At 41.6% G+C, this 27732-nt stretch overlaps 1 protein-coding gene across 1 annotated transcript in view; it reads left to right on the top strand.

Moving 5' to 3' along the window:
• The first annotated feature begins 17136 nt into the window (after positions 1 to 17136).
• The window catches only part of TMEM260 (transmembrane protein 260), a 73210-nt gene continuing 62614 nt past the window's right edge, over positions 17137 to 27732 (top strand). Inside the window, 3 exon segments of the mRNA XM_027554189.1 lie at positions 17137 to 17282; positions 17284 to 17410; positions 27246 to 27277. Coding sequence (XP_027409990.1) covers positions 17250 to 17282; positions 17284 to 17410; positions 27246 to 27277 — 192 coding nt within the window. The 5' untranslated portion in view covers positions 17137 to 17249.

Consider the following 27732-nt stretch of genomic DNA (forward strand, 5'->3'; position numbering starts at 1 on the left):
TGATAAAGCACAGACATACCTGGCCCCAGGTTTTCCTGGGAGATGGACTCGGGTGGTCTAAGAATGTGAGTCCTGAACCAGCTGTCAGAAGCCTGAGCAGCAGATAGGAAGGACCAGTGGTAAAACAGAGTCAGGTCATCCAGTTCCTAGTCCCCACTGAAAAGAGCAAACGGGCCATTCTGGAGAGACAAGAAACTAGTAGAATATAGTAGAACCCTGGAAATTGGGAAGGAAAAAAACAGAAAAGAAGGAAAATTTTCTGTAATGTCAGGTGGGAGATTGGGAGTAACTGCGCACAGAGGAGAGGAGACCATCTTCTTTTTGGAAACAGTGCTAATTATACTGTTGTCCTGCTTTTCTTTTAATCCATAAAATTGTCATTTACTGATATAAAAATGGACACATAGAGAAGACTCATGTAATAGAGGGGGAAATGAAAAGAAAAATGAAATCAGTAAAATAAATCATATAGTATTATAACTATTAATGACCATAAGATAGATATTTTGGCCATTTAGAAGGAAAAAGGATATGGAAAAATCCAGTCTTCCCTTTTAGTCTTGTTTTGTTCTGGGGAGACTGCCTCGAGTCACAATTCTAATCTGTGACAGCACAGTTACATAAATAGCTTTGAGCAGAGTGCTTCTTAACACTTACTCCATTTAACACTACTCCATTTAACATAAATATTTTGAAGAGCAGACATTACTTTAAGAGCAACATTTCCTAAAACTCAGATGTCTTATTTATCCAGTTCTTCCACAAGCCTATTCTGCAGATTAATCTTTTCTAAAAATGTTTTTTAAAGCCAAATGAAACACTCAGAAAGTGAGGATACTATTAGTTCACGACCTTATGTTTTAGTGGAGAAAAAGTGGCTTTGCAACCCATAAAATGTGTTAATGTAGGGATAGAAATCTTTATCCTTCCACTGATACTAGGTCCAATCAATAGGGCAGATTAGACCTAAATAATCTGACATTAGTATTAAAATATATTTTAAAACATGTGTATCCATTACTGGTACATTACGTATGGAGCTTTATTTCTTGGTATTAAGACATATCCTGACCCCAAAAACACTGAGTAGAAATCATGACTATATGTGAAGTTGGGTAGGGGATACAGATAACGACTTACATCACTTTTTCAATTAGTAGCAAAGATTTGATGGCCATTTAAGAACTGATTAGCGAGTCAATAGATTAAAAAGAGGGTACCTTGTGACATATTTTGCTTCCCTGCCTTGGAATGTGTTCAACAGCAGTGAAGGACATCTGCCATGATCAACCAACACACCAGTGTTCAGATTTCATGACCAAACAATGTGGTAATAAGCACAAAAGGCGTGTCAAAGTCTCCAAAAAGCAAAAACCAATTTTTACTGTAATGACAGAAATAAAGAAATACTGAATTTTAAAAAGCATAAATCAGTTCTATTAACAAACTGGAAGTAGCATTACAACAGCTATTTATATGGTTAAATTATCATCTGAAAATATGATTTTATGTGTTTAGAATGTATTCATTTTCCATTCAACTGCCTCGGTTTTTCTAGCATGTAATTATCAGTAAGGAGCTAATTTCTTTAATATATTTTGTTTTGAGCTGAAAACACTAAGATCATGGCATCTGATCTCATCATTTCATGGCAAGTAGATGGGGAAAAAATGGAAATGGTGACAGACTTTATTTTCCTGGGCTCCAAAATCACTGTGGACAGTGACTGCAACCATGATATTAAAAGATGCTTGCTCCTTGGAAGAAAAGCTGTGAACAACCTAGACAGCATATTAAAAAGCAAAGACATCACTTTGCCAACAAAGTTCCATATAGTCAAAGATATGGGTATTTCCATATTGAACGGTATTTCCATTCAATAATGACTGGATGTGAGAGTTAGATCATAAAGAAGGTTGACTTCTGAAGAATTGATGCTTTCTAACTGGTGCTGGAGAAGACTCTTGGGAGTCCCTTGGATCGCAAGGAGATCAAACCAGTCAATCCTAAAGGAAACGTACCTGAATATTCATTGGAAGGACTGATGCTGAATGTCTAATACTTTGGCCACCTGGTGCAAAGAGCCAACTCACTGGAAAAGACCCCAACGCTGGGAAAGATTGAGGACAGGATTAGAAGGGGGTGACAAAGAATTAGATGGTTGGAGGACATCATTGACTCAATGGACATGAGTTTGAGCAAACTCCAGGACACTGAAGGACAGGGGAGCCTGGCATTCTGCAGTCCATGGGGTCACAAAGAGTCAGACTCAACTTAGTGACTGAACAACAATCTTGAGCACCACCCATTCACTTTCATGCTGACAAACCCCATGTGGTAAATAGATAGCACACTCTTCCTGCTCTAATGGAGCTTACAATCCACATGAAGAATCATTTAAGGTTAAATGGAAAAATGTTAAGAAGACAACTCTGAAATATCCTAAGCCACAATATATTGCTTAGGTTTAAATAAATGGAATAGATTGTACACACACTCTCAAGCCATGGCAGGCAGAGAGTCCTTGTTGAGTTGGAGTTCAAGCTTTAAGAGGAAACGAGTATTAAGCTGGTTCATGGAAGATGTATGGATAGGAGCAGGGGTGTGCTGGTGGGCTGGAGTAGCCTGATTTGTAGCATCTGCGATTTCCACAAGTACTCCCACCATGGTTGACTGAAAGCTACCAACTTGATTTTACTGAATGTGAAGTGGGAGAGTGCTGTGTTGTGCTTAGTTTCTCAGTTGTGCCCAACTCTTTGCGACTCCATGGACTGTAGCCTGCCAGGCTCCTCTGTCCATGGGGATTCTCCAAGCAAGAACACTGGAGTGGGTTGTCATGTCCTCCTCCAGGGGATCTTCCCAACCCAAGGATCAAACCCAGGTCTCCCACATTGCAGGCGGATTCTTTACCATCTGAGCCACCAGGGAAGCCCAAGAATACTGGAGTGGGGTGGGAGAGAAATGTTCATAACTGGCTCTTGTGAGCCAGTGCAAGCTGATATTGATACCACCAAATACATCTACAAGTGATGAAGATTCATTCAACAAGTATCTGAAAAGAAGAAAAGGCTGGTGTGGTTTTTGAGGTCTTCCTAAAAAATAAAATAGCATTTTTGCCTATCTCTTTTCCCTTATCAACCCCCAATTAAAACACAGTCCTAATTATAAATTGAATACTTTTGAAAGCTACAGAAGGCTCTTTCCTATTAAAGGTACAATGCTGACCTATCACCAGCAATGCCTTTGAAGTGCTTTTCCCAGGGGTGATGGTGGTAGTCTTGCCCTGATCGATTTACCCCTTCTTTCTCAGTATCTCTTATGAACAGGACACATATTTTGCATCTCTTATTAGCAGGACCATGGGGCCCAGATTAGAAGTGCAGGCTGTGTTCCTAAAACAGATCAAAGTTACACACAACCACAAAATTAGACTGGATTTAAAACTTGGTAGAACTTGGCTAATTTGCTCTCTCTCTCTCAGCTGTACATTTGAAGTGTTTGGTGGGGACCCCAAGTCCTGATCTCATCGCTCAGGAAATGTTAAAATGCCTCTAGTGAATCTGACTTTAATTCACCATGACTGCTAAAACACAGGCTTTGAAAGCTAAAGAAGTAGCAATTTCCTATGTGAAATCAGAGCTCATAGGAGGATATTCTGCACCAGCTGCTTTGGATATATATGTGGATCCAAAAAATAACCTAACATATACTTCTAGCAACTTTCCAAGTGCAAATGCATGGCTGAGGGGTTAAAGAGGCAAGTCATTCATTTGGTTCTAAAAGGATTAGAACAGACTTCATTTTCCTTGCTTCAAACTTTGCCTCCTTTCTTTCCCTTTTATCCCTTTTATTTTCTCCAGCCCATCCCGTTGTGGCTACCTCCCCCATTCATGACTCTGATTAACAGACAACCTCTAAGCTTACAAAAACAGCTCTTGAAAGAACTATTCTGATAGTTGCTGGGATGAGACTGCTCAGTGATCTCCAGCAAGAATCAGGAACACTCAGAGTAATCTCTGACCATTTGCTGCAAGGAAAATTTTGCAACAGTTAGAGATCAAGAAAATTGCAAGCTAGGCTAGACCACAAGGTCACATACTCCTTGCTTCTCAATTTATAAGACTCCAATACTGCTTCATTTTCAAGAGTTTCTGGGTCTTCAGGGCCAGATTTGCATCAGCTGAACAAAGCCTTTAACCTCTATTTGGATCACTTGAACGATTTCTTTTTCCCTCCAATACAACAAATATTTATTGAGTATCTCCTCTGGCCAAGCACCAACCTTGATGCTTTGGGGACACAAGTGAACAATATAAAGAAAGGACACCTACTCACATGGGGTTACATCCCTGCTATCCACAACACCATGGGCTTACTGATTTTTGGATAGTACAGCAGGTTTATATAGGGGAGCCGAAAGTAAAACTGAAAGAAAAATTCTAGGATTCTAGACCCATTGCCCATTCCCTGAATATTGTTTACATACACAGTCCTCTCACTGACATCACATTTTCATTCTAACTTCGAATGATGATCTGACTTTTTACACTAGACTTTTCAAGAAGAGGTGAGAGATTGAAAATAAAACACAACTTATCTGACAGAAGGAATTGGGAAATCCAACACTTAAGAAAGACTACGGATTTCTTTGAGAGTAATATCAAAGCACACAGCTCGTACTGTTGGGCAATAAAGGACTACTACCAGACAGTCTTGTATTGTCTAGAATTGCTGATACACCGTGATAATAAAGAGTGGACTTTTAGTTGGTTTTATTGTTTTTAGATTTTCTCCAGAGAACACACCTTCCTTTTACCTGCACCCCGGGGTAACCACTCTCCCTGCCCCTTGGTACACTATGGCTCTTGCTTCAACTATTTTCTTAGGTTCATCTCATCTGTCACATCTTTTTGACCAGCCCCTGTCAAGCCAACTCCTAGTCTGCGAAGATCTTCTGTAGCCATCATACTCTGTCCATCTTCACTAGCCCTTATCTAAACACAAACTTAAATGCTAATTACTCCTTTCTGTACATCCTGTTCCTCCTCAAAGAGAACATCACAAGGACAGGTCTGGGTCCAGCATCCATCACTTGTTGAATGACCTAACCGGCGCACAGTTACTGTTTAGCTAGTGGTGGAAGAGGGTGGGGATGGCGATGTGCCCCCACAGGCCCTACTCCTCTTGCAGAGGGAAAGAGCATCAGCATCCCAGCCTGACCCAAGCTGTGCTCCCTGCAGAGATTCAGTTCTGCGTGTCCAGCAATGTCTAATGAGTGCAGGTGGGGCAAAGAGGAAGTCGGGCCGCTAAGTATGATCTGGTAAAAACATTTAAGAAATAAAGGGCGGAATACACTTCTGAGTACAAGGTAAGGACTTGCGCCTGGGTCAGAGAGAGAAAAGGAAGAAAGTAAAAGCTTAGTGAGACTTTGGAACCCAAGTAGTGCTGCCATAAGAACAGTGTAACAAAATTCATCTCCCAAAAGGCTGGGACTCTTCCCATCTTTGCCATAAGCCCCAGTGTGGTCTCCAGATCACGGTAGGAGCATCATGAGGAAACAATCTGATGGGGGAGAAACAGCAGTGTTAGGGGCCTGCCAACCAAATGGGGCCTTGTCGGGTGGCTGAGCCCAGCATGTGTCACCTATTAATGGTAAAGAAAAACCCTAACATGTACTGAAAACATACTCTGTTCCAAACACTAGGCTAATGTAATTTAGGTATGTTATTTATTTACTATTCACAATCCTTTGAGGTAGCTTGAGGTCTCAGATACAATGCAACAGAACAAGGAAGGTAATAGACTGGATTTGTTCCAGAACACACATGAGCACCACCCCCAACCCCATCCTCAGGAAACAGATGTTTGTGGAGTGATCTCCCAAGTGCTAAATATTGGGGCAAGTTTTTCTGCTATTTTAATCAAAGCCCATTTAATTTCATTGGCTGGAGAGACCGCAGAAAATTCTGCTATTTTAATCAAAGCCCATTTGATTTCATTGGCTGGAGAAACCTCAGAAAACACAGGTGACTATATAATAACCATACTGGGTTAAGGAGAAGATAATCACAAATCACAAATAAACAATGTAGTCCTAGTTCAAATATCCAAAGAGATGGAGCTGTGCAGTGCTGATGTCCCCAGAGCAGAAATATAACTAGGGAGATGCTGATTAGCACTGATGGCTGGCAGATTGCTGTTCAGGTAAGATCAAAAAGAAGAAAGAGAAGCCTTAGGGGTGTGTATGGGAGGAGAGGGGCAGCCTCTCTCCCTCCTCCTCTCTCTACACCACCCCTGGGGAAGGTTAATTAGCCAGTGCCTATTACCAGGCTCCTCAGCTTACAGGTAGATGAGTGATTCTCAGTCTAGGCTGAACATTTGAACCACCTGAGGCTTTAAAATACCCTGCCTCGTTGACTCCCTCAGGGAGTATCTTTTAATTGGACTGCAGTATGGTGGAAGTGGGGAGGCGGAATCGGGATTTTTCTAAACTCCTTCTGGTGATTCTTATGTGCAGCTGCCAAGGTGCCAAGTTTGAAAACTGGATAAGAGCAAGCCCTGATGGGAGTTAATTGTACCTGATATTTATTGAGCAACTATTATCCCCAGGCATTGCACTGGGCACTCTACACGGATTCTTTCCAGGCCTTAACATCTGACTTGCAGATAGGTATGCTCATCCCGCTTTGAGAAGTGAGTACACTCAAATCAGTCATAGACAGTCTAGGCCATTTGCCTGCCCCCAAACCTCATCCTTTCCTGGTCTAACTGCTGCTCTCCTGGAAGGACAGTACCATAAACACTGAAAAGAGAAGTAGAGAGACCAGAGATGCTCTTCTCAAACATTCTTCATGAGAGACTGTAAAGACAAGAGGGCTCTCTGATACCTTTTCTGCCGATATCACAAATTGTCCTTGAACCTAGGTCTTCTTCCTTGTATCTGTACTGCATTGCCTCTGGAAAGGTTTGCTTCTGAAACTTAGTTACTTCATCTTTTTTGTTCTGCTGATGGCGCCATGCTAGGTGCTAAGAGATCTACCAGGGAGCTAGAATATGCAGTGCTTGTCTTCAGGAGAGCTCTTGTTGAGTTGAGTAAGAATTCTTAAATGAAACTTCTTTGAAATAGTATTGAGGGGCAAGTATTTGAAAGGCCAGTAAATTGGTCTAGCCCCTAATTATTTAAAATGAGGTCCTCAGAGACTTCCCTGGTGGTCCAGTGGTTAAGATTTTGCCTTCCAATGAAATGGGTATGCATTCAATTCCTGGTCTGGAAGCTCTCACATATCTCATGGCCAGAAAACCAAAACATAAAACAAAAGTTGTAACACACATGTAGCACACATGAGTAACAAGTTCAATAAAGACTTTATAAATGGTCCACATCAAAAAAAAAAAAAACTTAAAAAATAAAATATGGTCCTCAGACTAGCTGCACCAATATCCTGTGGGAGCTTGTCAGAAATGCAGATTCTGAGGCCCTACCCCTGACCTACTGGTTCACAATCTGTATCTTACACAATCCCCAGGTGATAGAATATTTACGCATTAAAGTTGGAAGCAGTAGTCAGGAGAAACATTGACATTACGTCTGTCCCACTTTGTTGCTTTAGGAATATCTGTTTTATCCTTTTTCCTAAGAATGTCTCTCATACACATTTTTAAAAAAGAGCGTAGCTGCAAATCTCCGATTCTTCCTGCCCTTCTTGAAGCACATGAAGCCATGATGAGCAGAGAACTGGGATCTTGTTCATAACTAAGTCTTTTGTCAGTCTCCTTATATGGCCCCAGGTGCCCTGGCACAGCTGCTGATATTTAGTTACGTTCTGCACCAGCAGTTCTAGCATTTGGGAAGTGAAATTCCTTTTTCTCTGTCTGGCTTTATGAAAGCCTAGGGCAAAGGAGGTAAAGAAAGGGGAGCTTGGAGGAAATCAGCCTTGGAAGTATCAAGTGTAGCAGCGAGGTCAAACCATTTTCATTTTAGGTCCTGGCGTTTCATTTAGGCCTTGGCAAGCTATCTCTTTAAATGGCGATGTGAGAATTTCTTTACCAAGGCCACAAACAAAGGTTTGTAGTTCTAAAGGGTTCAACATTTGACTCACAAGTCCTTATACTAAGTTACACCTTAAATAGGGCTTGTGCTCTGCTTTGTGTTTGGAATGATAACTCTCGAAATGTCAAGAGAAGTCCTCTCAAGCATGATCTTCAGACACGGGTAATATTAATTGTTCCATTTAATAAGGGAACTGCAGCCCCACCGATCCTGACATGGATACGATTTTAATTTAGTCAAGTAATAAGGTGAATTACATTCTCAGATCCCAGATCTCTTCTTTCATAAACCCATTCTGTTCCTTGTTTTAGCATTGAGAATAAAAGACCTACCTTTGCTATTGAACAGATTCACAAGCAAAACCTACTCAAAGCAGGGAATGAATTTGCACATATTGGGAAACTCTTTGGAGTTTAAGGATGTAGGTGACTTTGAAACTGACTGTATTATTCTTGCAAAGTTGCAGAATTATGCTATATAATGTTTGCGTTTGGAAAAATTAATTATGATCCTAAAGTCATGGGTTAGAAATATAATTAAACTGATTAGTGTCATAGGATAAAAATAAAAAGCAAGGCCTGTGACAGCTTCCCACTTTCCCTCCACTCCCCAGAAAGGCTCTTAAAGGAACATTTAAAACACGAGTCTTTGTTCCCTCAATCTATGGTGCTCAGGTCAGGTGGACCCTGCAGCGTGGCTGCAATATTTCAAGCAGGCACTCACAAATGTGTCATTTGACCTGCTGTTCTTCCAAAGAGGTAGGAAAAATGTGTTTCTTGCTGAGATAACTTGAAATCAAATAAACATAATCTCTTTAATTCTTTCTAAATAGTTCCATATTTTAAGTCTAAACACAATAGAACACAAAGCTTCTGGCTTTTAAAAAAGTTTTTCTTTTTTTATATGTGTTGTATTTTTTCCGCCAGTTTGTGTTTGTTTGATTTTAAGAGTATAATTTACCTTTCAAACTAGTGAATCTATTTCTTTTGGTTGAGAGACACACACATAAAAAATGGTAACATTGTTACTTGGCTAAATGAATTTGAGCTCCTTTCTAAGAATGCTATCTATAAGCAAAGACAGACATTCTTATTTATATTAACCATCATTTGACAGATCAAAGTCTAAACCAAGGCTTGCAACAAATTGAATATTTCCTTATGTAAAATTGGTTCTGGTCCATTGTTTTTATTTATCTGCAATAATGGTACTCACTCGAGTTTGTAATAACACAGTCATGGCTGAAGGGAGTTTGTTTTAGGTATTATATCTATTATCTGCTTCCTTTCCTTTCTTTAAACAGAATCTCCAAGGAGAAAGTCTGCATGTGGCTTGGATTTAAGAAGAAAAAACAAAAGCTTTCCTAAAACCTCACTGGGTAAGGTGTTATTTCAGATTGTTTTACGATTTTGAATAATTGTTATTTGTTTGCCTTTGGCATTGAACACTGGATAAAACAGAACTTGCCCTATTCTTAGAGAATTAGAAGGCTTGGAGTCATTGTAAATGTTCTATTAATTCCCTTAGCTGTTTTGAGGCAAGCCTACATAACCTTTTGCCCAAACAAGGAATGTTTATCTAGTGTGCCCTCGCAGTGGATAAATCCAACAGTGTGGAAGTGGTTGCTGTGCTTCACCACCACTAGAGTGTGCTCTAGTGCTGTAAGATTCAGAATGTTTTCTTTAGGATGTGGGAAAGGTAGATGGATAAACCACCTAGGAAAAAAAGCCTTTGGCATCTAATTTTACAAGTGTCCTTTTAAGTGTCTTGGTAAGGCTGGATTATGTTTGTGGAGTTGATTAAAGTGGATCTGGAGACTTTACCTTCAATATTAATGCATACTGTTTTGGATGAGTTCATTTTTTGTATCTGAATTAGCCTTGTTTAGGTTCAATGGTAAAAATATTTCCCTGTTCATCTACAAGCTATGTTTTCAGGCAATAACTCTTCTGATTTATAAAATAACCATCACTACGGCCCCAGGGCATGGATGCATAGTGGCAGGGACTTAGGAAGAATTCACACTTTGACTCTGTCAGAAGACCCCTCCCCTAGTCCTGGATGCTCCGTTGGTGATGGGAGCACAGTCTCGGTCTCCACTGGGGGCCAGTCATGCTGGAGGGTGATTCTAGCATGTTTCAGCAGCACCTCCTCCCCCTGCAGCTCCCACATTGGAACAGGGTGCTTTCATCTCTACTTCTCCCCCAGAAGAAGTGGCCCCTTAGTCCCCCTTGTATCATCACTGATCCCTCTTGCTTCAAGGCCTTTGAACAACCTGAGACCCAACACAACTTCCTTCTTTGGGCATCAGTATAGTTGCTTCTGCAAAGTCTGCAACAAGGTCCTTGTAGCCCAGAGTTCTGTGACCACAAACTCTGGGGCTCACATTCCCCTTCTGACCAGAGGACAGCCCAGGACCACTTTCAGAGCATTATGTGGCTGAGTCGGCCTGGACAGATGGAGATTTATCTTAGGTCCTGCTCCGGAGGCCACCCTATAGCAGACCGGCCATAAAGAGATTGCAGCCCAGAGAACTGTCTGAGATCTCCCAGTGCATCAGGCTTCCTTTGCCCCTGGAGAGATCCACATAGGAGTTTAACCTCCCTATGCTTCTTCCTATGAACTTCAGATGTGGAATAGACAGTATTCCAGCCCCCTTTTCAGCTGGGAGGTGGTGGTGAGTGCTCTTTTAGTTCTCTAGCACAATGGAGTCACAGAGAAGTAGCTTGGAAGGTTTCAGGCCCCTCTTCCCCTGCAATAAATGTTACCAAGCAAGGGCTTGCTACAAGAACCTCACAGAAGCCAGTAAGATGGCACTTCTTTGAGAAGGCCCTTTCAGAGCCACCCCAAATAGGGACTTCCAGGGTGATCCAGTGGCTAAGACTCTGTGCTCCCAATGCAGGGGCCCCGGGTTGGATCTCTAGTCAGGGAACTAGATCCCACATGCCGCAACTAAGATCCACCACAGCCAAATAAATTAAAAAATATACATTTTTAAAAAAAGAGCCACGCTAAATAAAATTAGAATCTAAATAAAGGCGGTGCACTTGCTATATCAGTACAGCTTTAAGCCAAGTTATATGAGAAGCCTCTCCAGCTTCTAAACAAAGCCCCATCAACGTAGACACCAATGAGCCATCTTTCTTCCAATGCAACTCTGAACAGTCGCTCCTTCAGACTCCTCTTCCAGAAACCTGGGGCAGCCAGCCTCTATGGTCTCTAAACCTCAAGGGGCACTACCTGTCCTACTCCTGACCCCGAGATTCTATCAGGGAGGGCCAGGAGCCCCTCAAATACCTCACTGGCTTCTGAGAACACGCATCAGAGTGATCTGCGTGAGAGCAAAGGCCCCCGGCAGGTCCTGCTTTTTCTCTTGCTCTCAGAGTTCCTCAGCCTTGTATTCCTGTGACTTGCACTCCTTGGGCAGGAAAAATGAACACAAACTTCACAGTGTGATGTTGTGTATGGAGAGAGCACGGGCTTCAAACTCCTTAGTTCATCGGTTGTGTGATCAAGGTTTACTCAAACTTTCTGGGCCTCAATTTCCTTCTTTGTAAAAGAGAGGTGATATGAGAAGCAGGCTGAGTGTAGCATAACGCTACCAAAAGTGAAAAATCGGCGCCGTTAACTCAGAATTCTTCAATCTACAGAATGGTTTCCTCAATCCCATTTGTCAAAACTGCCTTTAAAAAGGAAGAAGAGTATTACTCCTTCTTGCGTTTATATTATTTACCAAATAAGCTGTAATTTCAAAAGCAACAAAGTTTTGACAGATTTGAAAAAAAAGAACTCTGAGATTTGCACAAAAATAAATGTTTTCCTACCACAATAGAGCTTTCACCACTGAATATATGCTGGTTTTTTAAAACTAATTGCAATTATTTAACATGGGAGACACTGGTGATATAAAAATTTTAAAACATATGGTTCCAACTTCTGAGCCACTTACATTCCACTTGGAGTTAGAACTAACACTATGAAGTTGTGAAGACAGATTGTTCATTGACTTTATTGTGCATAACTATGGTTACTTGCAGTTTAAAATGATGAATACTATTTGATAACTGCATACCAAAACACCTTATATTTCAGTTTTTCCCCTGGAAGGATTTTACCTATTCAATATAGTGACAGGAGGGTCGAGTATTGTGGAAAGAACATTGCATTAAAGCCCAGTTCCACTTCTATCAACCAGCTGTGTGGCTCAGGTGAGACGCTTAACTTCCCTAGAATCTGCTTCCTTATCTGTAAACTGAGGGGTTGTAACTTTAGATCAGTGGGCCCCAGACCAAGCTAATCAACAGGTTCACCTGGGAAGGTTTGAAAATATACAGATACCCAAGACCTACCTGGAACTACTAATTAAAATCTCCAGTAGTGGGCCCAGAAATTTACATTTTTTTTAAAGCACTTCGAAATGTTTCTGATGATCAGCCAGGTTTAAGAAAGACTACCTCAGAAAACTGGCCACTCTTGGTCTTTCTTTAACGAGCCTGTTTTCTCACCCTGACTAAAGGAATCTCCCTCAAATTCACCCTGGTCTCTTCCATCACTTTCCCACTCCTTGCTGAGGGGTTTCATGACATGCTCCTATGAATCTGTGGTCACAGATATACATCTCTGCTCCTCCTCTGTCCTCTGGACCACTGGGAGACCATCACTCTTCCCACTGCTTGGATTCCTACCACCACCACCCCTGCCCCCGACAGCTGAAGACACTGATAGGATGAATCCAGTCCTTCCAAACCCACACAACCACATATTCAAGCTCTGGGACCATGATTTGCCCAAAACATCAGTTCAGTTCAGTCGTTCAGTCGTGTCCAACTCTTTGCCACCCCATGAATCGCAGCACACCAGGCCTCCCTGTCTATCACCAACTCCCGGAGTTCACCCAAACTCATGTCCATTGAATCGGTGATGTCATCCAGCCATTTCCAGCCATCTCATCCTCTATCGTCCCCTTCTCCTCCTGACCCCAACCCCTCCCAGCATCAGGGTCTTTTCCAATGAGTCAACTCTTCTCATGAGGTGGCCAAAGTATTGGAGTTTCAGCTTTAGCATCAGTCCTTCCAAAGAACACCCAGGACTGATCTCCTTTAGGAAGGACTGGTTGGATCTCCTTGCAGTCCAAGGGACTCTCAAGAGTCTTCTCCAACACCACAGTTCAAAAGCATCAATTCTTCGGTGCTCAGCCTTCTTCACAGTCCAACTCTCACATCCATACATGACCACAGGAAAAACCATAGCCTTGACTAGACGAACCTTTGTTGGCAAAGTAATGTCTCTGCTTTTGAATATGCTATCTAGGTTGGTCATAACTTTACTTCTAAGGAGTAAGTGTCTTTTAATTTCATGGTTGCAATCATCATCTACAGTGATTTTGGAGCCCAGAAAAATAAAGCCTGACACTGTTTCCACTGTTTCCCCATCTATTTCCCATGAAGTGATGGGACCGGATGCCATGATCTTCGTTTTCTGAATGTTGAGCTTTAAGCCAACTTTTTCACTTTCCTCTTTCACTTTCATCAAGAGGCTTTTTAGTTCCTCTTCACTTTCTGCCATAAGGGTGGTGTCATCTGTATATCTGAGGTTATTGATATTTCTCCCAGCAATCTTGATTCCAGCTTGTGCTTCTTCCAGCCCAGCGTTTCTCATGATGTACTCTGCATAGAAGTTAAATAAGCAGGGTGACAACATACAGCCTTGACGTATTCCTTTTCCTATTTGGAACCAGTCTGTTGTTCAACGTCCAGTTCTAACTGTTGCTTCCTGACCTGCATATAGGTTTCTCAAGAGGCAGGTCAACCAGTTAGGACCACAGTTAGGACCTGATTACTGATATTCAATCGCTAAGTCATGTCTGACTGTTTTGTGACCCCACGGACTGGAGCCCACCAGGATCCTCCATCCATGGGATTTCCTAGGCAAGAATACTGGAGTGAGTTGCCATTTCTTTCTCCAGGGGATCTTCCCCACCCAGGGATCAACTCACGTCTCCTGCATTGCAGGTGAATTCTTTAACTGCTGAGCCACTGGGGAAGCCCTTTATCAGCCTAGAGTTACTATTTAAAGTCTCAATAAGATTATCTTGGGAAAGAAGGCAGAAAGAGAAAGAAAAGTCTACAACCAAGGCCTGGTGCACTCTCATTAGGTGGAGGCTCGATAGAAGTGATCCAAGGCAGAGAGGCCAAGGGTAAAAGGAAAGACAAAGAATTGTGCTTTCACTGATACCTGAAGGAGAAACAGTTTCAGGGTGGAGAGGAGTCAGCATGCTTACTGAGAGGTAGTCAGACACAGATACACACAGAACTGGTTGTTCTCCATCCTCAAAAGAGATTAGCCATGAAGCTAACAAAGCTTATATTTCACAGCCCAAATCTTATGGTTACCGAAGGGGAAGGGGTAGGGAGGAATAAATTAGGAGTTTGGGATTAACATAACATTCTACTATATATAAAATAGATAAACAACAAGGATCTACTGTATAGCACAGGGAACTCTACTCAATATCTTGTAACAACATATAACAGAAAAGAATCTGAAAAAGAATACACACTAATATATTTATCTGAAAAACTGCTGTATGCCTAAAACTAACACAACATTGTAAATAAACCATACTTTAATTAAAAAAAAAACTTAACAGCCTGTCACTAGTACAAGCTCCTTCCAATGCCCATAGTTAATTTCGTATCTGCAGTTTTGTATCCTTTTGCTTACAGGATTCTCCAACTTGATAAACTTAAGCCCCATAAACCTAGATGTGGCTCTCCTCACCATCCTTCTCCTCTCTCTAACAACCTGCCCAGGTAAACATCACCGATGTCATTTTTTCCTTAGTTCCCTGTGGTGCATTCCTCTCTTCCACTGTTCTCTTTTCTTCTCCTTTCATGCCCTAAATGAAGATGTTGACTAATATTTGACCTCAACCTGTTCTCCCTACATTATTGCTCTGTGAACTTATGCATTCATCTCATTCTTATGTGACAATTCCCAAATTCAAACTCCAACACTGAACTCTACCTCTCAAATATGGGCAAATACTTATGCTCTTGTGGAATTTGCCATGATAAAAAGTTACCCTTTTATAAAGCTCATGAGCAAAAGATGAAATGGATAAAAAGGGAAAGAAGCATATGCTTGGCTCAGTCAGTATTACTCACTAGCATGTTCTTTTAGAAAAGAAATGGAACGGTACTTCCCTAGTAGAAAGAATCTGCCTTGCAATGCAGGGGACATCCCTGGTCTGTGAAGATTCCACATGCTTTGGAGTAACTAAACTCCACTCATCACAACTTCTGAGCCCAGGTTTTAGGGCCCGTGAACTGCAACTACTGAGCACTTGAGCTACAATTACCGAAGCCAGGGAGCCCCAGAGTTTATGCTCCACAAGAGAAGCCACTGCAAGGAGAAGCCCAAGCCCCCAAACAAAACAGTAGCCCCTGCTCCTGGCCACTAAAAAAAGCCTGTGCAGCAACAAAGACGCAGAGCAGAAAAATAAAGGAAAAAAAAAAAAAGAAATGGAAGGCAGGCTGTCTTAGTAACCTATTGCTGAGCAACAAAGGACCCCCAAATTTAGTGGACAACAGCATTTATTATTTATTATTATTGCTGTCCTGTTTTTGCAGGACAGCAATCTGTGTGAGACTTAGCTGGGTCTCTCGAAGGCTGCAATCAAGCCCTTGGCGGAGGCAAGTCATTACTTCAAGGATCCCATGGGGCAGGATGGATCCCTTAGGAGGGATTAGCAGGATTCAGTTCCTCACAGGTTGTTGGACCAAGGGCCTCAGCTCTGCGTGGGCTGTCTGGCCGGGGGTGATGCTCAGTTCCCTGCCATGTGGATGGCTCCATAAGACAGCTCACAACCTGGTTAAGTGGCTTCATCAAAGTGAACAAGTGGGAGGGCAGCGAGGTAGTGCCCATGGTGGGGAGTGCAAGAAAGATGAAAAGTCAGTCTTTTATAACCTCATCTCCAAAGTGACCTCCATCACTTTTGTTTTATTCTATTGCTAGAAGTGAGTCACTAGGTCCTGCCCACACTCAAGGGGAGAGGATTTGCATAAAGGAGTGAATACAGGGAGTCAGATTACGGGGAGCATTTTAGAGGCTTCCTACCGGTTCTCCAGGGACTCGCAATCCTGCAGAGACAGCCTTATGGAGTACCTGAGAAAGGCCAAGGTAATGCTGGCGCCATGGCTGCCAGTCTACACAGGTGTGTTAAGTCACTCTACGTTTGAGACTCTATGTTCCTGTCAGCTTGCTTATAACACGTTTTAGACCATCACTGATCAGTGTCTTTTGAGATGCGTTCCAGGGAGATATCCACCTCCCCTCCCACTCCAGAATAGTTGCTACAATACTATATAAAGTAAGCTTAAAGACTTTACCAAGAACCATTCTCTGTGCTGGTGTAAGAGTCCCCATTCTTTCTGGTATTGCAGCCAACTGGAAAATGCAGTGACTTCAATTCATTTTCCACCGCATGGTCAAAGCTTCACAGAAACACTCCTCCTCATCAATGTAGGAGACAATTTTATCATGATATAAATTATTTGTACTACCTCAGAAACTCAAGTTTTTCAACTCATCTCCCAAGTTTTCCTCATGCTATAAGAAAAGAAAAGAAAAAAAAAAAAAAAGACCAATTAGCTTTCTTTAATCTCTCTGAAAATAACTCGGCGATTTAACAATTAGCACACGGGCATATAATTACTCGCAGTAAACATGTGATTTAGGTGTATGTTGACTAACTAGGCGCACATTGCGGGTTGGCGGGCTGGGGCCCCTCGTGCAGTTCCACCCCACACCTCCGGGGGAAGTCGCTACCCTTCCTTCGGCCCGCTTGGCGACCCGGCTCCCGTCTCTGTCAGACCCGACCAAGTGGCCAGGAAGTGGGGGAGGCCATAGCGACGGCGGCCCAGGCTTCCTCTGTTAAAACAAGGTTTGTCCCTTGTGATGCGCCAGTGGAAAGCACACTATAATTCTGTACACCCCGGGCACTCTGACGGCTGCCCGGGCCTGGGTCCCACGAGATCCCGCATTTTCTACCCCGGCGCCGGCGCAGAAAGGTGCGGTCCGGCCCGACCCGGAAGCTGCCGCGGCCGCCTAGTGCCGAGCTCGCCTCTCGCCTTGTGGGCTCCTGGCGCCCCGACTTCTGGGGCCCGCCGTGTCCTCCTTTCTTGGTCCCCTCTGGCCCATGGGTCTCCATGGCGACGGCGGGGGCCCGGCTTGGGGGGCAGGCAGCCCGAGTGGGGGCGCGGGGCGCTGGGGGCCTCTGCGGCGGCGTCGCCGTGTTCGCCGCTGTGGCCGCCGTGTTCACTCTCACGCTGCCCCCCTCGCTGCCAGGGGGCGACTCGGGTAATGTACTCTCAAGGTCGTCCCTCCTGCCCTCCCTGATTCTGACCGTTTCCACGAGATTTGGTCAGTTCGCCCACTCCATCCTCCCGCCGGGGTCCCCCGCAGGGTTTTGCGTTTCAAAACCAGTTTGTGTGTTTATATTTCTGTAATTTTCCTGTAGTTCTGGTCTCTTGTAGTTTTCAGCCTTTCGAGACAGGGCTGGTTGCTTTCTCCTCATGGGACTTAACTGACCGCTCCACTTCTCCAGATCATCTTCCTAGCTTTCCATTCCTTTTTCGTCCACAGATACCAGTGTTACTTGCAGAGTCTTTGTCGTGTACCAGACAAAAGGGCTGACAGGAGCCGCGAGCAAGTTTCATGGAGAGTGTTGTAATGCGGGCAGAGACAATACACGAACTGTTGAATAAACACAACGTATTGGGAGAAGTTATTGGAGACAGTAAGAGGAAAATGTGATTGATAGTTGGGTAGGCAGTGGCTCTATCCGGATGGCTAGTCCGGAAAGGCCTCTAAGGAGGTGATATTTTAGTTGAAATCTGAACGTTGAAAAGCAACCAGCCTTGCAGACTATTTGCGGGAGAACACTTAAAAATAGTGGAAACCAGTTGCGGCTTAAAGCTGATTCTATCGAAAAGCGTGACTCGGGGCTATTTAAATCACATGAATAATCGGTTGCGTATTTGGGATGAGATGCAGATGCAGGTTTTATTTTGTTGTCAAACTGATCACCTAATACTGCCTAATAGTGATCAGTGATTTTGTCAGAATGGTGCTGAAACTTGGGGTAGTGAATCTATAGACTGAAAAAAACTGAACACCTTAGTTGCTGCATAACAGAATACCCCCAAATTGAGTGGCTTAAAACAACAAACGGTTATTCTCTCACATGTTCTGTTGATCAGGAATCTGGGTGCAGTTTAAGTGGGTACTCTTATCCAGAACAAGTTTGTTGTCCTGGTGTGGGCTGGGGTGCAGTCAACTCAAAGGTTCAACCTAACAAGGATTAAATTCTAAACCTCATCCAGCTCTTTGATGTGGGGGTTTCACAGAGAGAGAGAGAGATGGCACCTCTGCCTACAGCTCCGTCATTTTGTAACCCAGTCTTGGCAGTGGCAGACCACTGCCCTGTTTTATTCTTGGAAGTGAGTCAGTATGTCCAGCCCATACTCAGCGGCAGAGGGTTATCCAGTGAGAATACTGGAATTTGGGAGTTTTAGAGGCCATCTTCAAGGCTGCCTACCACATTGAAGATCCCTGATGTTCCTTTTACACATCATTACCTTTATTTTTTCTTTCAGATCCTATTGAATAGGAGCAGTGTTTCATTAGTATAGTGGGGAATGGAGTTATTTTCAAGTTTTATACTAAATAATAGAAATAACTTTATAGTTGTGAGAGCTTTGATATTGGAGAGTATTACTTACAGGTTGAATAGATCTGTACCTTTGAAAAAAAGCATTGATAGTTCTTGACTATGGTTGTTTGAGCCTGAAGGATGAGATTAGAATGAATAATAATAACACTTGTTGAGCACTTACTATGTGCCAGGCACTGTTCAAAGTGCTTTACATAGGTTGCCATTTTAATTCTCCCAGCTGCTACCCTGTGAGGTAGGTACTCATTTATTTTATAGATGACAAAACTAAGGTTAAGCTCTGTCCAGAATCACACAAGTAGAAGATAGAGGTAGTCAAGAGGAAAAAAACCCAAGTAGATTGAATTTAGAGCGTGCTCTCTTAACTAGCCTATGCTCTAAATTCTTTTAAATCTATCATCATGTATTTAGTGATGAAGTCTATTTAAAATTTATGATTATGTTACCAAGCTCATTTTGCTTTCTGTACAGCAGGCCAGTAAATTGGGAAAACAGTTGTTGGAGCAAGGAATAACCACTTTAATTGTAAAGCTAGCAGACTGAAAAGATGACAGACTAGCACTTCAAAAAAAAAAAAAAAAAACCTTGGTACATATACAGTGGAATACTACTCAGTCGTTAAAAATGAAGTAATGCCACTTGCAACAACATGGGTGGACCTAGAGATTGTCATACTGAGTGAAGTAAGTCAGAAGGAGAAAAACTGCATGGCATCCCTTGTATGTGGACTCTAAAAAGAAATGATACAAATGAACTTACTTAGAAAACAGAAACAGACTCACAAGCTTAGAGAAGGAACTTAGCGGTTTGCCAGGAGGAATGGATAGATAAGGAGTCTGGGATGGACAAGTACACACTGCTGTATTTAAAATGAATAACCGACAAAAACCTACTGTATAGCACATGGAACTCTGCTCAATGTTATGGGGCAGCCTGAATGGGAGAGGAGTTTGGGGGAGAATGAATACATGTATACATATGGCTGAGTCCCTTTGCTGTTCACCTGAAAATATCACAACGTTGTTAATCCACTATACCAGGTTTCCCTGGCAGCTCAGCTGTAAAGAATCCACCTGCAAATGCAGGAGATAAGGGTTTGACCCCTGAATTGGGAAGATCCCCTGGAGAAGCAAATGACAACCCACTCCAGTACTACCTGGGAAATCCTATGGACAGAAGAGCCTGGCAGGCCTCACAGTCCATGGCGTCACAAAAGAGTAGGACATGTCTTAGCAACTAAACCACTACCACCCCAATACAAAATAAAAAGGTGTTGTTGTTCAGTTACCTAGTCATGTCTGACTTTACGCCCATGGACTGCAGCATGCCAGGCCTCCCTGTCCCTCACCATCTCCCTGAGTTTGCCCAGGTTCATGTTCATTGCATCGGTGATGCTGTCCAGCCATCTCATCCTCTCACTTCCTCTTCTGCCCTCAATCTTTCCCGGCATCAAGGACTTTTCCAGTGAGTCATCTGTTCATATCAGATGACCAAAATACTGGAGCTTCAGCATCAGTCCTTCCAGTGAATATTCAGGGTTGATCTTCCTTAAAATTGGTTTGATCTCCTTGCATCCAAGGGACTTTCAGGAGCCCTCTCTAGCGTCACAGTTTGAAGGCATCAGTTCTTTGGCGTTCTGCCCTCTTTACAGTCCAGCTCTCAACAACTGTACATGACCACTGGGAAGCCCATAGCCTTGACTATACGGACCTCTGTCAGCAGAGTAATGTCTCTGCTTTTCAATACACCGTCTAGGTTTATCATCACTTAACTGTCAAGAAGCAATTGTCTTCTGATTTCATGGCTGCAGTCACCATCTGCAGTGATTTTGGAGCCCAAGAAGAGAAAATCTGTCACTATTTCCACCATTTCCCCTTCCATTTGCCATGCAGTAATGGGCAGGTGCCATGATCTTAGGTTTTTTAATATTTAGTCTTAAGCTGGCTCTTTCACTCTCCTCCTTCACCCACATCAAGAGGCTCTTTGGTTCCTCTTCACTTTCTGCCATTAGAGTGGTATCATCTGCATATCTGAGGTTGTTGATGTTTCTCCCACCTATCTTGATTGCAGCTTATAACTCATCCAGCCTGGCATTTCTCATGATGTGCTCAGCGTGTAGGTTAAACAAACAGGGTGACAGAAGACAGCCCTGTCGTACTCCTTCCTTGATCTTGAACCAATCAGTTGTTCCATATAGGATTCTAACTGTTGCTTTTTGACCCACATACAGGTTTCTCAGGAGACAGGTGAGATGGTCTGGTATTCCCATCTAAGAGCTTTCCACAGTTTGTCATGATCCATACAGTCAAAGGCTTTGGTGTAGTTGATGAAAGAGATGTTTTTCTGAAATTCCCCTACTTTCTCTATAATCCAGTTAAGGTTAGCAACTTCATCTTCAGTTCCTCTTCCTTTTCTAAACCCAGTTTGGACATCTGGAAGTTCTTGGTTCACATAATGCTGAAGCCTAGCATGCAGGATTTTAAGCATGGCCTTATTAGTATGGGATATCAGTACAATTGTCCAATGGTTAGCACATTTTTTGTACCACCCTTCTTGGGAATTGGGATGAGAATTGACCTTTGCTAGTCCTATGGCTGCTGCTGGGTCTTCCAGATTTGCTGATGTTGTTTAGTTGCTCAGTCATGTCTGACTCTTTGGGACCCCATGGACTACTGCACACCAGGTTTTCCTATCCTTTCCCCTATCCTTCCAGGACTTGCTCAAACTCATGTCCATTGAGTTGGTGATGCCATCCAACCATCTCGTCCTCTGTCATCCCCTTCTCCTCCTGCCTTCAGTCTTTCCCAGCATCAGGGTCTTTCTAATGAGTCAGCCCTTCGCATCAGGTGGCCAAAGTATTGGAGTTTCAGCTTCAGCATCAGTCCTTCCAATGAATATTCAGGACTGATTTCCTTTAGGATTGACTAGTTTGATCTTCTTCCAGTCTAAGGGACTGTCAAGAGTCTTCTCCAACACCACAGTTCAAAAGCATCAATTCTTCGGTGCTCAGCCTTCTTTATGGTCCAGCCCTCACATCCGTACGTGACTACTGGAAAAACCATAGCTTTGACTAGACGAACCTTTGTTGCCAAAGTAATGTCTCTGCTTTTTAATATGCTATCTAAGCTTGTCATAGCTTTTCTTCCAAGGAGCAAGTGTCCTTTAATTTCATGGCTGCAGTCAACATGTGCAGTGATTTTGGAGCCCAAGAAAATAAAGTCTCACTGTTTCCATTGCTTCCCCATCTATTTGCCATGAAATGATGGGACCAGATGCCATGATCTTCACTTTTTTGAATGTTGAGTTTTAAGCCAGCTTTTTCGCTCTCCTCTTTCACCTTCATCAAGAGGCTCTTAAGTTCTGCACTTTTTGCCATAAGGGTGGTGTCATCTGCATATCTGAGGTTATTGATATTTGTCCCGGCAACCTTGATTCCAGCTTGTGCTTCATCTAGCCCAGGATTTTGCATGATGTACTCTGCATATAAGTTAAATCAGCAGGGTGACAAATTGCTGACATAATGAATGCAAAACCTGATGGCATCATCCTTTAGGGATTTGAATAGTTCTGCTGGAATTTCATCACATCCACTAGCTTTATTAGCAGCAGTGCTTCTTAAGGCCCTCTTGACTTTTTTCTCCAGAATGTCTGGCTCTGGGTAACTAACCACACCATTATAGTAATCCAGTTCATTAAGATCTTTTTATACAGTTCTTCCATGTATTCTTTCCATCTCTTCTTGGTCTCTTCAGGGTCTATTAGGTCTCTACCATTTTTATCCTTTATTGTGCCCTTCTTTGGGTGGAATGCTTCCTTGATGTTTCCAATTTTCCTAAAGAGATCTCGTCTTTCCCCGTTTGTTATTGTCTTCTATTATTAAGCACTGTTCATTGAAGAAGGTCTTCTTGTCTCTCCTAGCTATTCTTTGGAACTCTGCATTTAATTGGACGTACTTTTCCCTCTCTCCCCTGCTTTCCGCTTCTCTTCCTTCTTCCACTATTTGTAAAGTCTCCTCAGATACCACTTTGCCTTCTTGCTTTTCTTTTTCTTTGGGATGGTTTTGTTCACCACCTTCTATACAATATGTGGACTTCTGTTCTTAGTTCTTCAGGCACTCTGTTAACTGGATCTAGTCCCTTGAATCTATTCGTTACCTTTACTGCGAATTCATACGGGATTTGATTTAAGTCATACCTGACTGGCCTAGTGTTTTTCCCGGTTTTCTTTGTGCTGTGCTTAGTCGCTCAGTTGTGTCCACCTCTTGGCGACCCTATGGACTCTGTCCATGGGGATTCTCCAGGCAAGAATACTAGAGTGCCATGCCCTCTGCCAGGGGATGTTCCCACTCCAGGGATTGAACCCAGGTCTTCCACATTGCAGGCGGATTCTTTACCATCTGAGCCACTAGCGAATTTTCTATGAGAAATTGATGATCTGAGCCACAGTCAGCTCCAGGTCTTATTTTTGCTAACTGTATACAGCTTCTCCATCTTCGACTACAAAGAATGTAATCAATTTGATTTCAGTATTGACCATTTGGTGATGTCCATGTGTAAAGTAGTCTCTTGATTTGTTGAAAAAGGGTATATGCTATGACCAGTACATTCTCTTGGCAGAATTCAGTTAGCCTTTGCCCTGCTTCATTTTGTTTTCCAAGGCCAAACTTGACTGTTACTCCAGGTATATCTTGACTTTCTACTTTTGCATTCCAATCTCCAATGATGAATAGAACATCTTTTTTCGGTGTTAGTTTTAGGAGATCTACTAGGTCTTCATAGAACTGATAAGCTTCTTTGGCATCGGTGGTAGAGGCATAAACTTAGATTACTGTGATGTTGAATGGCTTGCCTTGGAAATGAACTGAAATCATTCTGTCATTTTTGAGGTTACACCTAAGTACTGTATAAGTACAATTTCATACTCTTTTGTTAATTATGAGGGCTACACCACCACCACCACCACCCCAATACAAAATAAAAAGTTTATACACACACACACACAAAACAACCTAAATTTGGATTCCTTTTATACAGAAGAGGGGGAGGGTCCACTATGGTGCTGACCAGTAGCTAAGTGGGGCTGCTATATCTGGCGCCTGCCCCACACCATTACAATTGTTACTTTGTTTTCGTTAATAATGTCTTTTATTTTTTTCCCAAAAGAATAAAGTTATCTATTCACTTAGAGTTATCAGATTTTTTAGGTATTCTGATTTGTTTCATTTGATGCTGGATAGTAGTTGCTTCTAATATTTTTATGTTCATTTTTTTGAGAATGCTAAATAAACTTTTCCAATGTTGCCAGTAAAATTTGTAAATCACATCTTTGATAATTTTGCTTATGTGTTTAATGTACTGTTCTCTTTAGATTTCATGTTTTATGAATTTTTTTTTAACCAATAAACAGAATGCATCTCAAGACCAACATAAAGCATATACTCTTCTTCCTAATAAGTCTTAAATTATACTTCATGAATCCATCACATTGTGTGGCCTAGCCAAAACTACTTTTTGTACCACTTGATACACATTGTTGATTTATGGGCAAAAGCATTCCTGGTCATTTAGAGGAAAGGTTGGGAATCTAGCCTTCACTTGTGTTTGTTATTCTTGGGAAAAATAAATTAGCTTATATGTATATTTATATATTTTTAACATACAGAGGGATCTGGGTTATGTAAAGGTGAAACATCTACTAACTACTCTGAGTTTGCCACCCATTTTTGTCCCAGACAAAGTTGTGGTTCTCAAGCTTGAATATATTGATACTTGAGAATTGCCTGGAAAACATTGGCCCTGATTCCAAAGGGTGTTGTGTAAGGAGATTTAGGTTATGGTCAAGGAATCTTCATTTTTAAAAGGCATCCAGGTAATTCTGATACAGGTATAGTAGGACTTATATTTGACAAATTGTGTTTAGTTGCTAAGTACTGTCCAACTCTGTTGAACCCCATGGACTATAGCCTTCCAGGCTCCTCTGCCCATGGGACTTCCCAGGCAAGAATACTGGAGTGGGTTGCCATTTTCTTCTCCAGGGGATCTTCTTGGTCCAGGGATCAAACCCACATCTCCTGCATTGCAGGTGGACACTTTACCACTGACCCATCGAACCCTAGTGTAAAGGGTTGATTGAGGGAAAGCAAGGTGCCAGAAGGCTTTTTTTTTTTTTAATTATTTCTCTTTGTATCATGTTCAATTTTAAGAGTAGTGCTTCTCTTTAGCTTTTTATCAAGGGTACATAATAGACTTTGAACACTAGCATCTTTTCTATTTAGATTTTAATTCACATACGAAAAGAGTTGGTGATGGAGGTTTGTAACATTCAAGATTCATCTTTCTACCAACAACTCCCACAAAGAATAACAGTATATTGACTTTTCAATGGTAAGAGAAAATAGGGCATTTTTCTTAATGTTAGATGTAATTCTAAATACATTTTTATTTGAGGAGAATGAATAGTGGCCTTGAAAATCTGAACTGAACTGTGCTTCATTGCACTTACAGAAATGTAAGAATCAGAAATTAATTAAAACCTTTTGGGACTGAACACATAAGAGCAAACCCATTTTGGAATATAAAATGATAAATACAGTTTTGGTAACAGTATCTACAAAGGGAAGGTTATTTTAAGCATTTTAAAACCATGAATGATTTGTGTAAGATACAAAAAGGGCTTTTGTCTTCTAAGATGTTCTTGAATTTTTCTGGAAGACTTCAAAGATGTCCTTAAGCATGTGACTTAAGTGAGTAGTATCTGTCTTTCATGCCCTTGTGGGGCTTCTCTGAAGTGAGCAATTATCCCACCTGATGGGGATGTCTGAGTCTTTTTGTCATCTTCTATGTGCGGGACTCTTCTGGGTGGCACAGGAGGGAGAGGTGCCGATGTCTTCTTGACAGAACCCTAAAATGGATAACTTAGTGGAAAAGACAAATGAAAACAACTAACCAGAATAGAAAGCAATCTAAAGAAGTGCTAAATAGGTTCAGGCAGGTTCTATGAAGGAGGCAGAAGTGATTAATTCTAATGGGTGAAGCTGGGGAGGGGTATGTGTAAGGAAAGGTGTCACTGAGAAGGTAACAATTGAACCAGGCCTTGAAGGATTTAGGAGAGAATGCTGGGTGAGAAAGTGAGTGATAAGAGGTGCAAAAGAGGACCATTTCAGAGTAACAGTGGGGAGCCCGATCTGACAGAGGTGAGCCTAAGTTTCATGGACATAAGCCTTGGGAAAGAAACCAGAAGCCGTAGAGGGCTTAGGTGTCACAATGAGAAATCAACTTCATTCAGTGGGCAGAGAGCAGCCATTGAGAAATTTTAGACTAAGAAAACAATCTTGACCTCTGGCGGGGCGGGGGGTGGGGGTGGGGGTGGCAGTAATTAGTGATTTCAGTAGGGAGATGAATTGAAATAGAATATTGGTCAAAAGCTACTGCCATAGCCCAGGACAAGAGAAAAGGTCTAAAATATGATCAGGGTTCTAGAAATGAAGGACATTGATAGCCACTGAAGGATAGAAAATAGACATTAATACATTTTCTGATAATTTTTAACTTTCATAAATCAGTTAATATTGATTGATTTCTTAAACTGTACAGTATTATGTATATAGGAATGAGTCAGAAATAGTCCCTGGATACTAAAAGGACTATCAAATAGGCACTGAATTACTACATCATAATTTTAGAAGTAATTGCTAATGTTGAGGAATTACAAAGAACTATGTAAATGACATGGTGATTTAATGGTTTGAAAAAAAATGTGCTGTGGTAATCAAAGCTTGCCAAAATAACCTGCAGTTAATAAGCATTTGGCAATTGTTTAAAAATATCCAGGGTAATGAATGTAGAGAAGGTATCTAAATGCCAGCTTAGGGCGGAAAGGCACATTTTATAGACTGTTCAAATCCAGCTTCTGCTCATTTTACATATAAGGTTGCATTTTTACAGGCAGTTTTGCACTAAATTCTTGAGGGATAACAGCGTTTTACACTAATGCTCTGTAAGAGTTTTTATATATTTGCAAGTGTAAACAACCTTCAGGACGGAAAGTAAGCTTTTTTAAAAAATTGAAGTATACTTGATTTACAATGTTGTGTTAGTTTCTGGTGTACAGAAAAGTAATTCAGTTATACATATTACATATTCTTCATTATAGGTTATTGCAAGATACTGGATATTATTCCCTCCTATAGTAGGAGCTTGTTTAAAATAAGCATTTTTAGAAACTAGAATTCACCTATATTTCCACTGACCAGTTATTAAAAACTGTCAAAGATAGTTTGTTCAATGAGACCTAAGGGAGAAAATACTCTGAGACTATTTCATGCTGTTAAATCTCTACAGATTTACAGTTTTATCCAGTCAAATTAATGCAAAACCCCAATGCAAGCATTTGGATTTTGAAAACTTTGGAGGAGTGTCATTTTCTAATAGTAATTATTGGTTTTACATTATTTTTTCACAGGGGAACTGATCACAGCCGCACATGAGCTTGGAGTAAGTATTAGTTTTATTGTTTAATCAATGCTCTCATTAACAGTTTTAGGAATTAAGAAAGTTTAATTAAGCATGGAGTAAAGTAGATTAATTTATTTTCAAACCCCAGTTTTTAGTAACTTATAAGTACAGTACGTGACAATTTACTTTAAGTTTTAAATCCAATTAAACTAAATTATAAAGCAAAGCCTTTACTATATATACAGTAGCTGGCTTATTATCACCCCAAATTTTGTATAAGCTATGGAGAATAAAATAAATCGGGTTAACAGTTTTAATAAGTTTATTATTTAATAAACTTTATTATGGTGTATGATCCCTTTAGGCAAGACCTTAGGACTGTCAGCATGGTGGTAATCCGATAGCAGTGTGGTCTTTCAACTTTCTAACCAATGCGATATTTCAGAACCGGCTTTTTTTCAATAGCCTTTTAAATGACCCTAATGTACTGTGAA

The sequence above is a fragment of the Bos indicus x Bos taurus genome, chromosome 10, assembly GCF_003369695.1.
Source record: "Bos indicus x Bos taurus breed Angus x Brahman F1 hybrid chromosome 10, Bos_hybrid_MaternalHap_v2.0, whole genome shotgun sequence".
Taxonomy (NCBI): domain Eukaryota; kingdom Metazoa; phylum Chordata; class Mammalia; order Artiodactyla; family Bovidae; genus Bos; species Bos indicus x Bos taurus.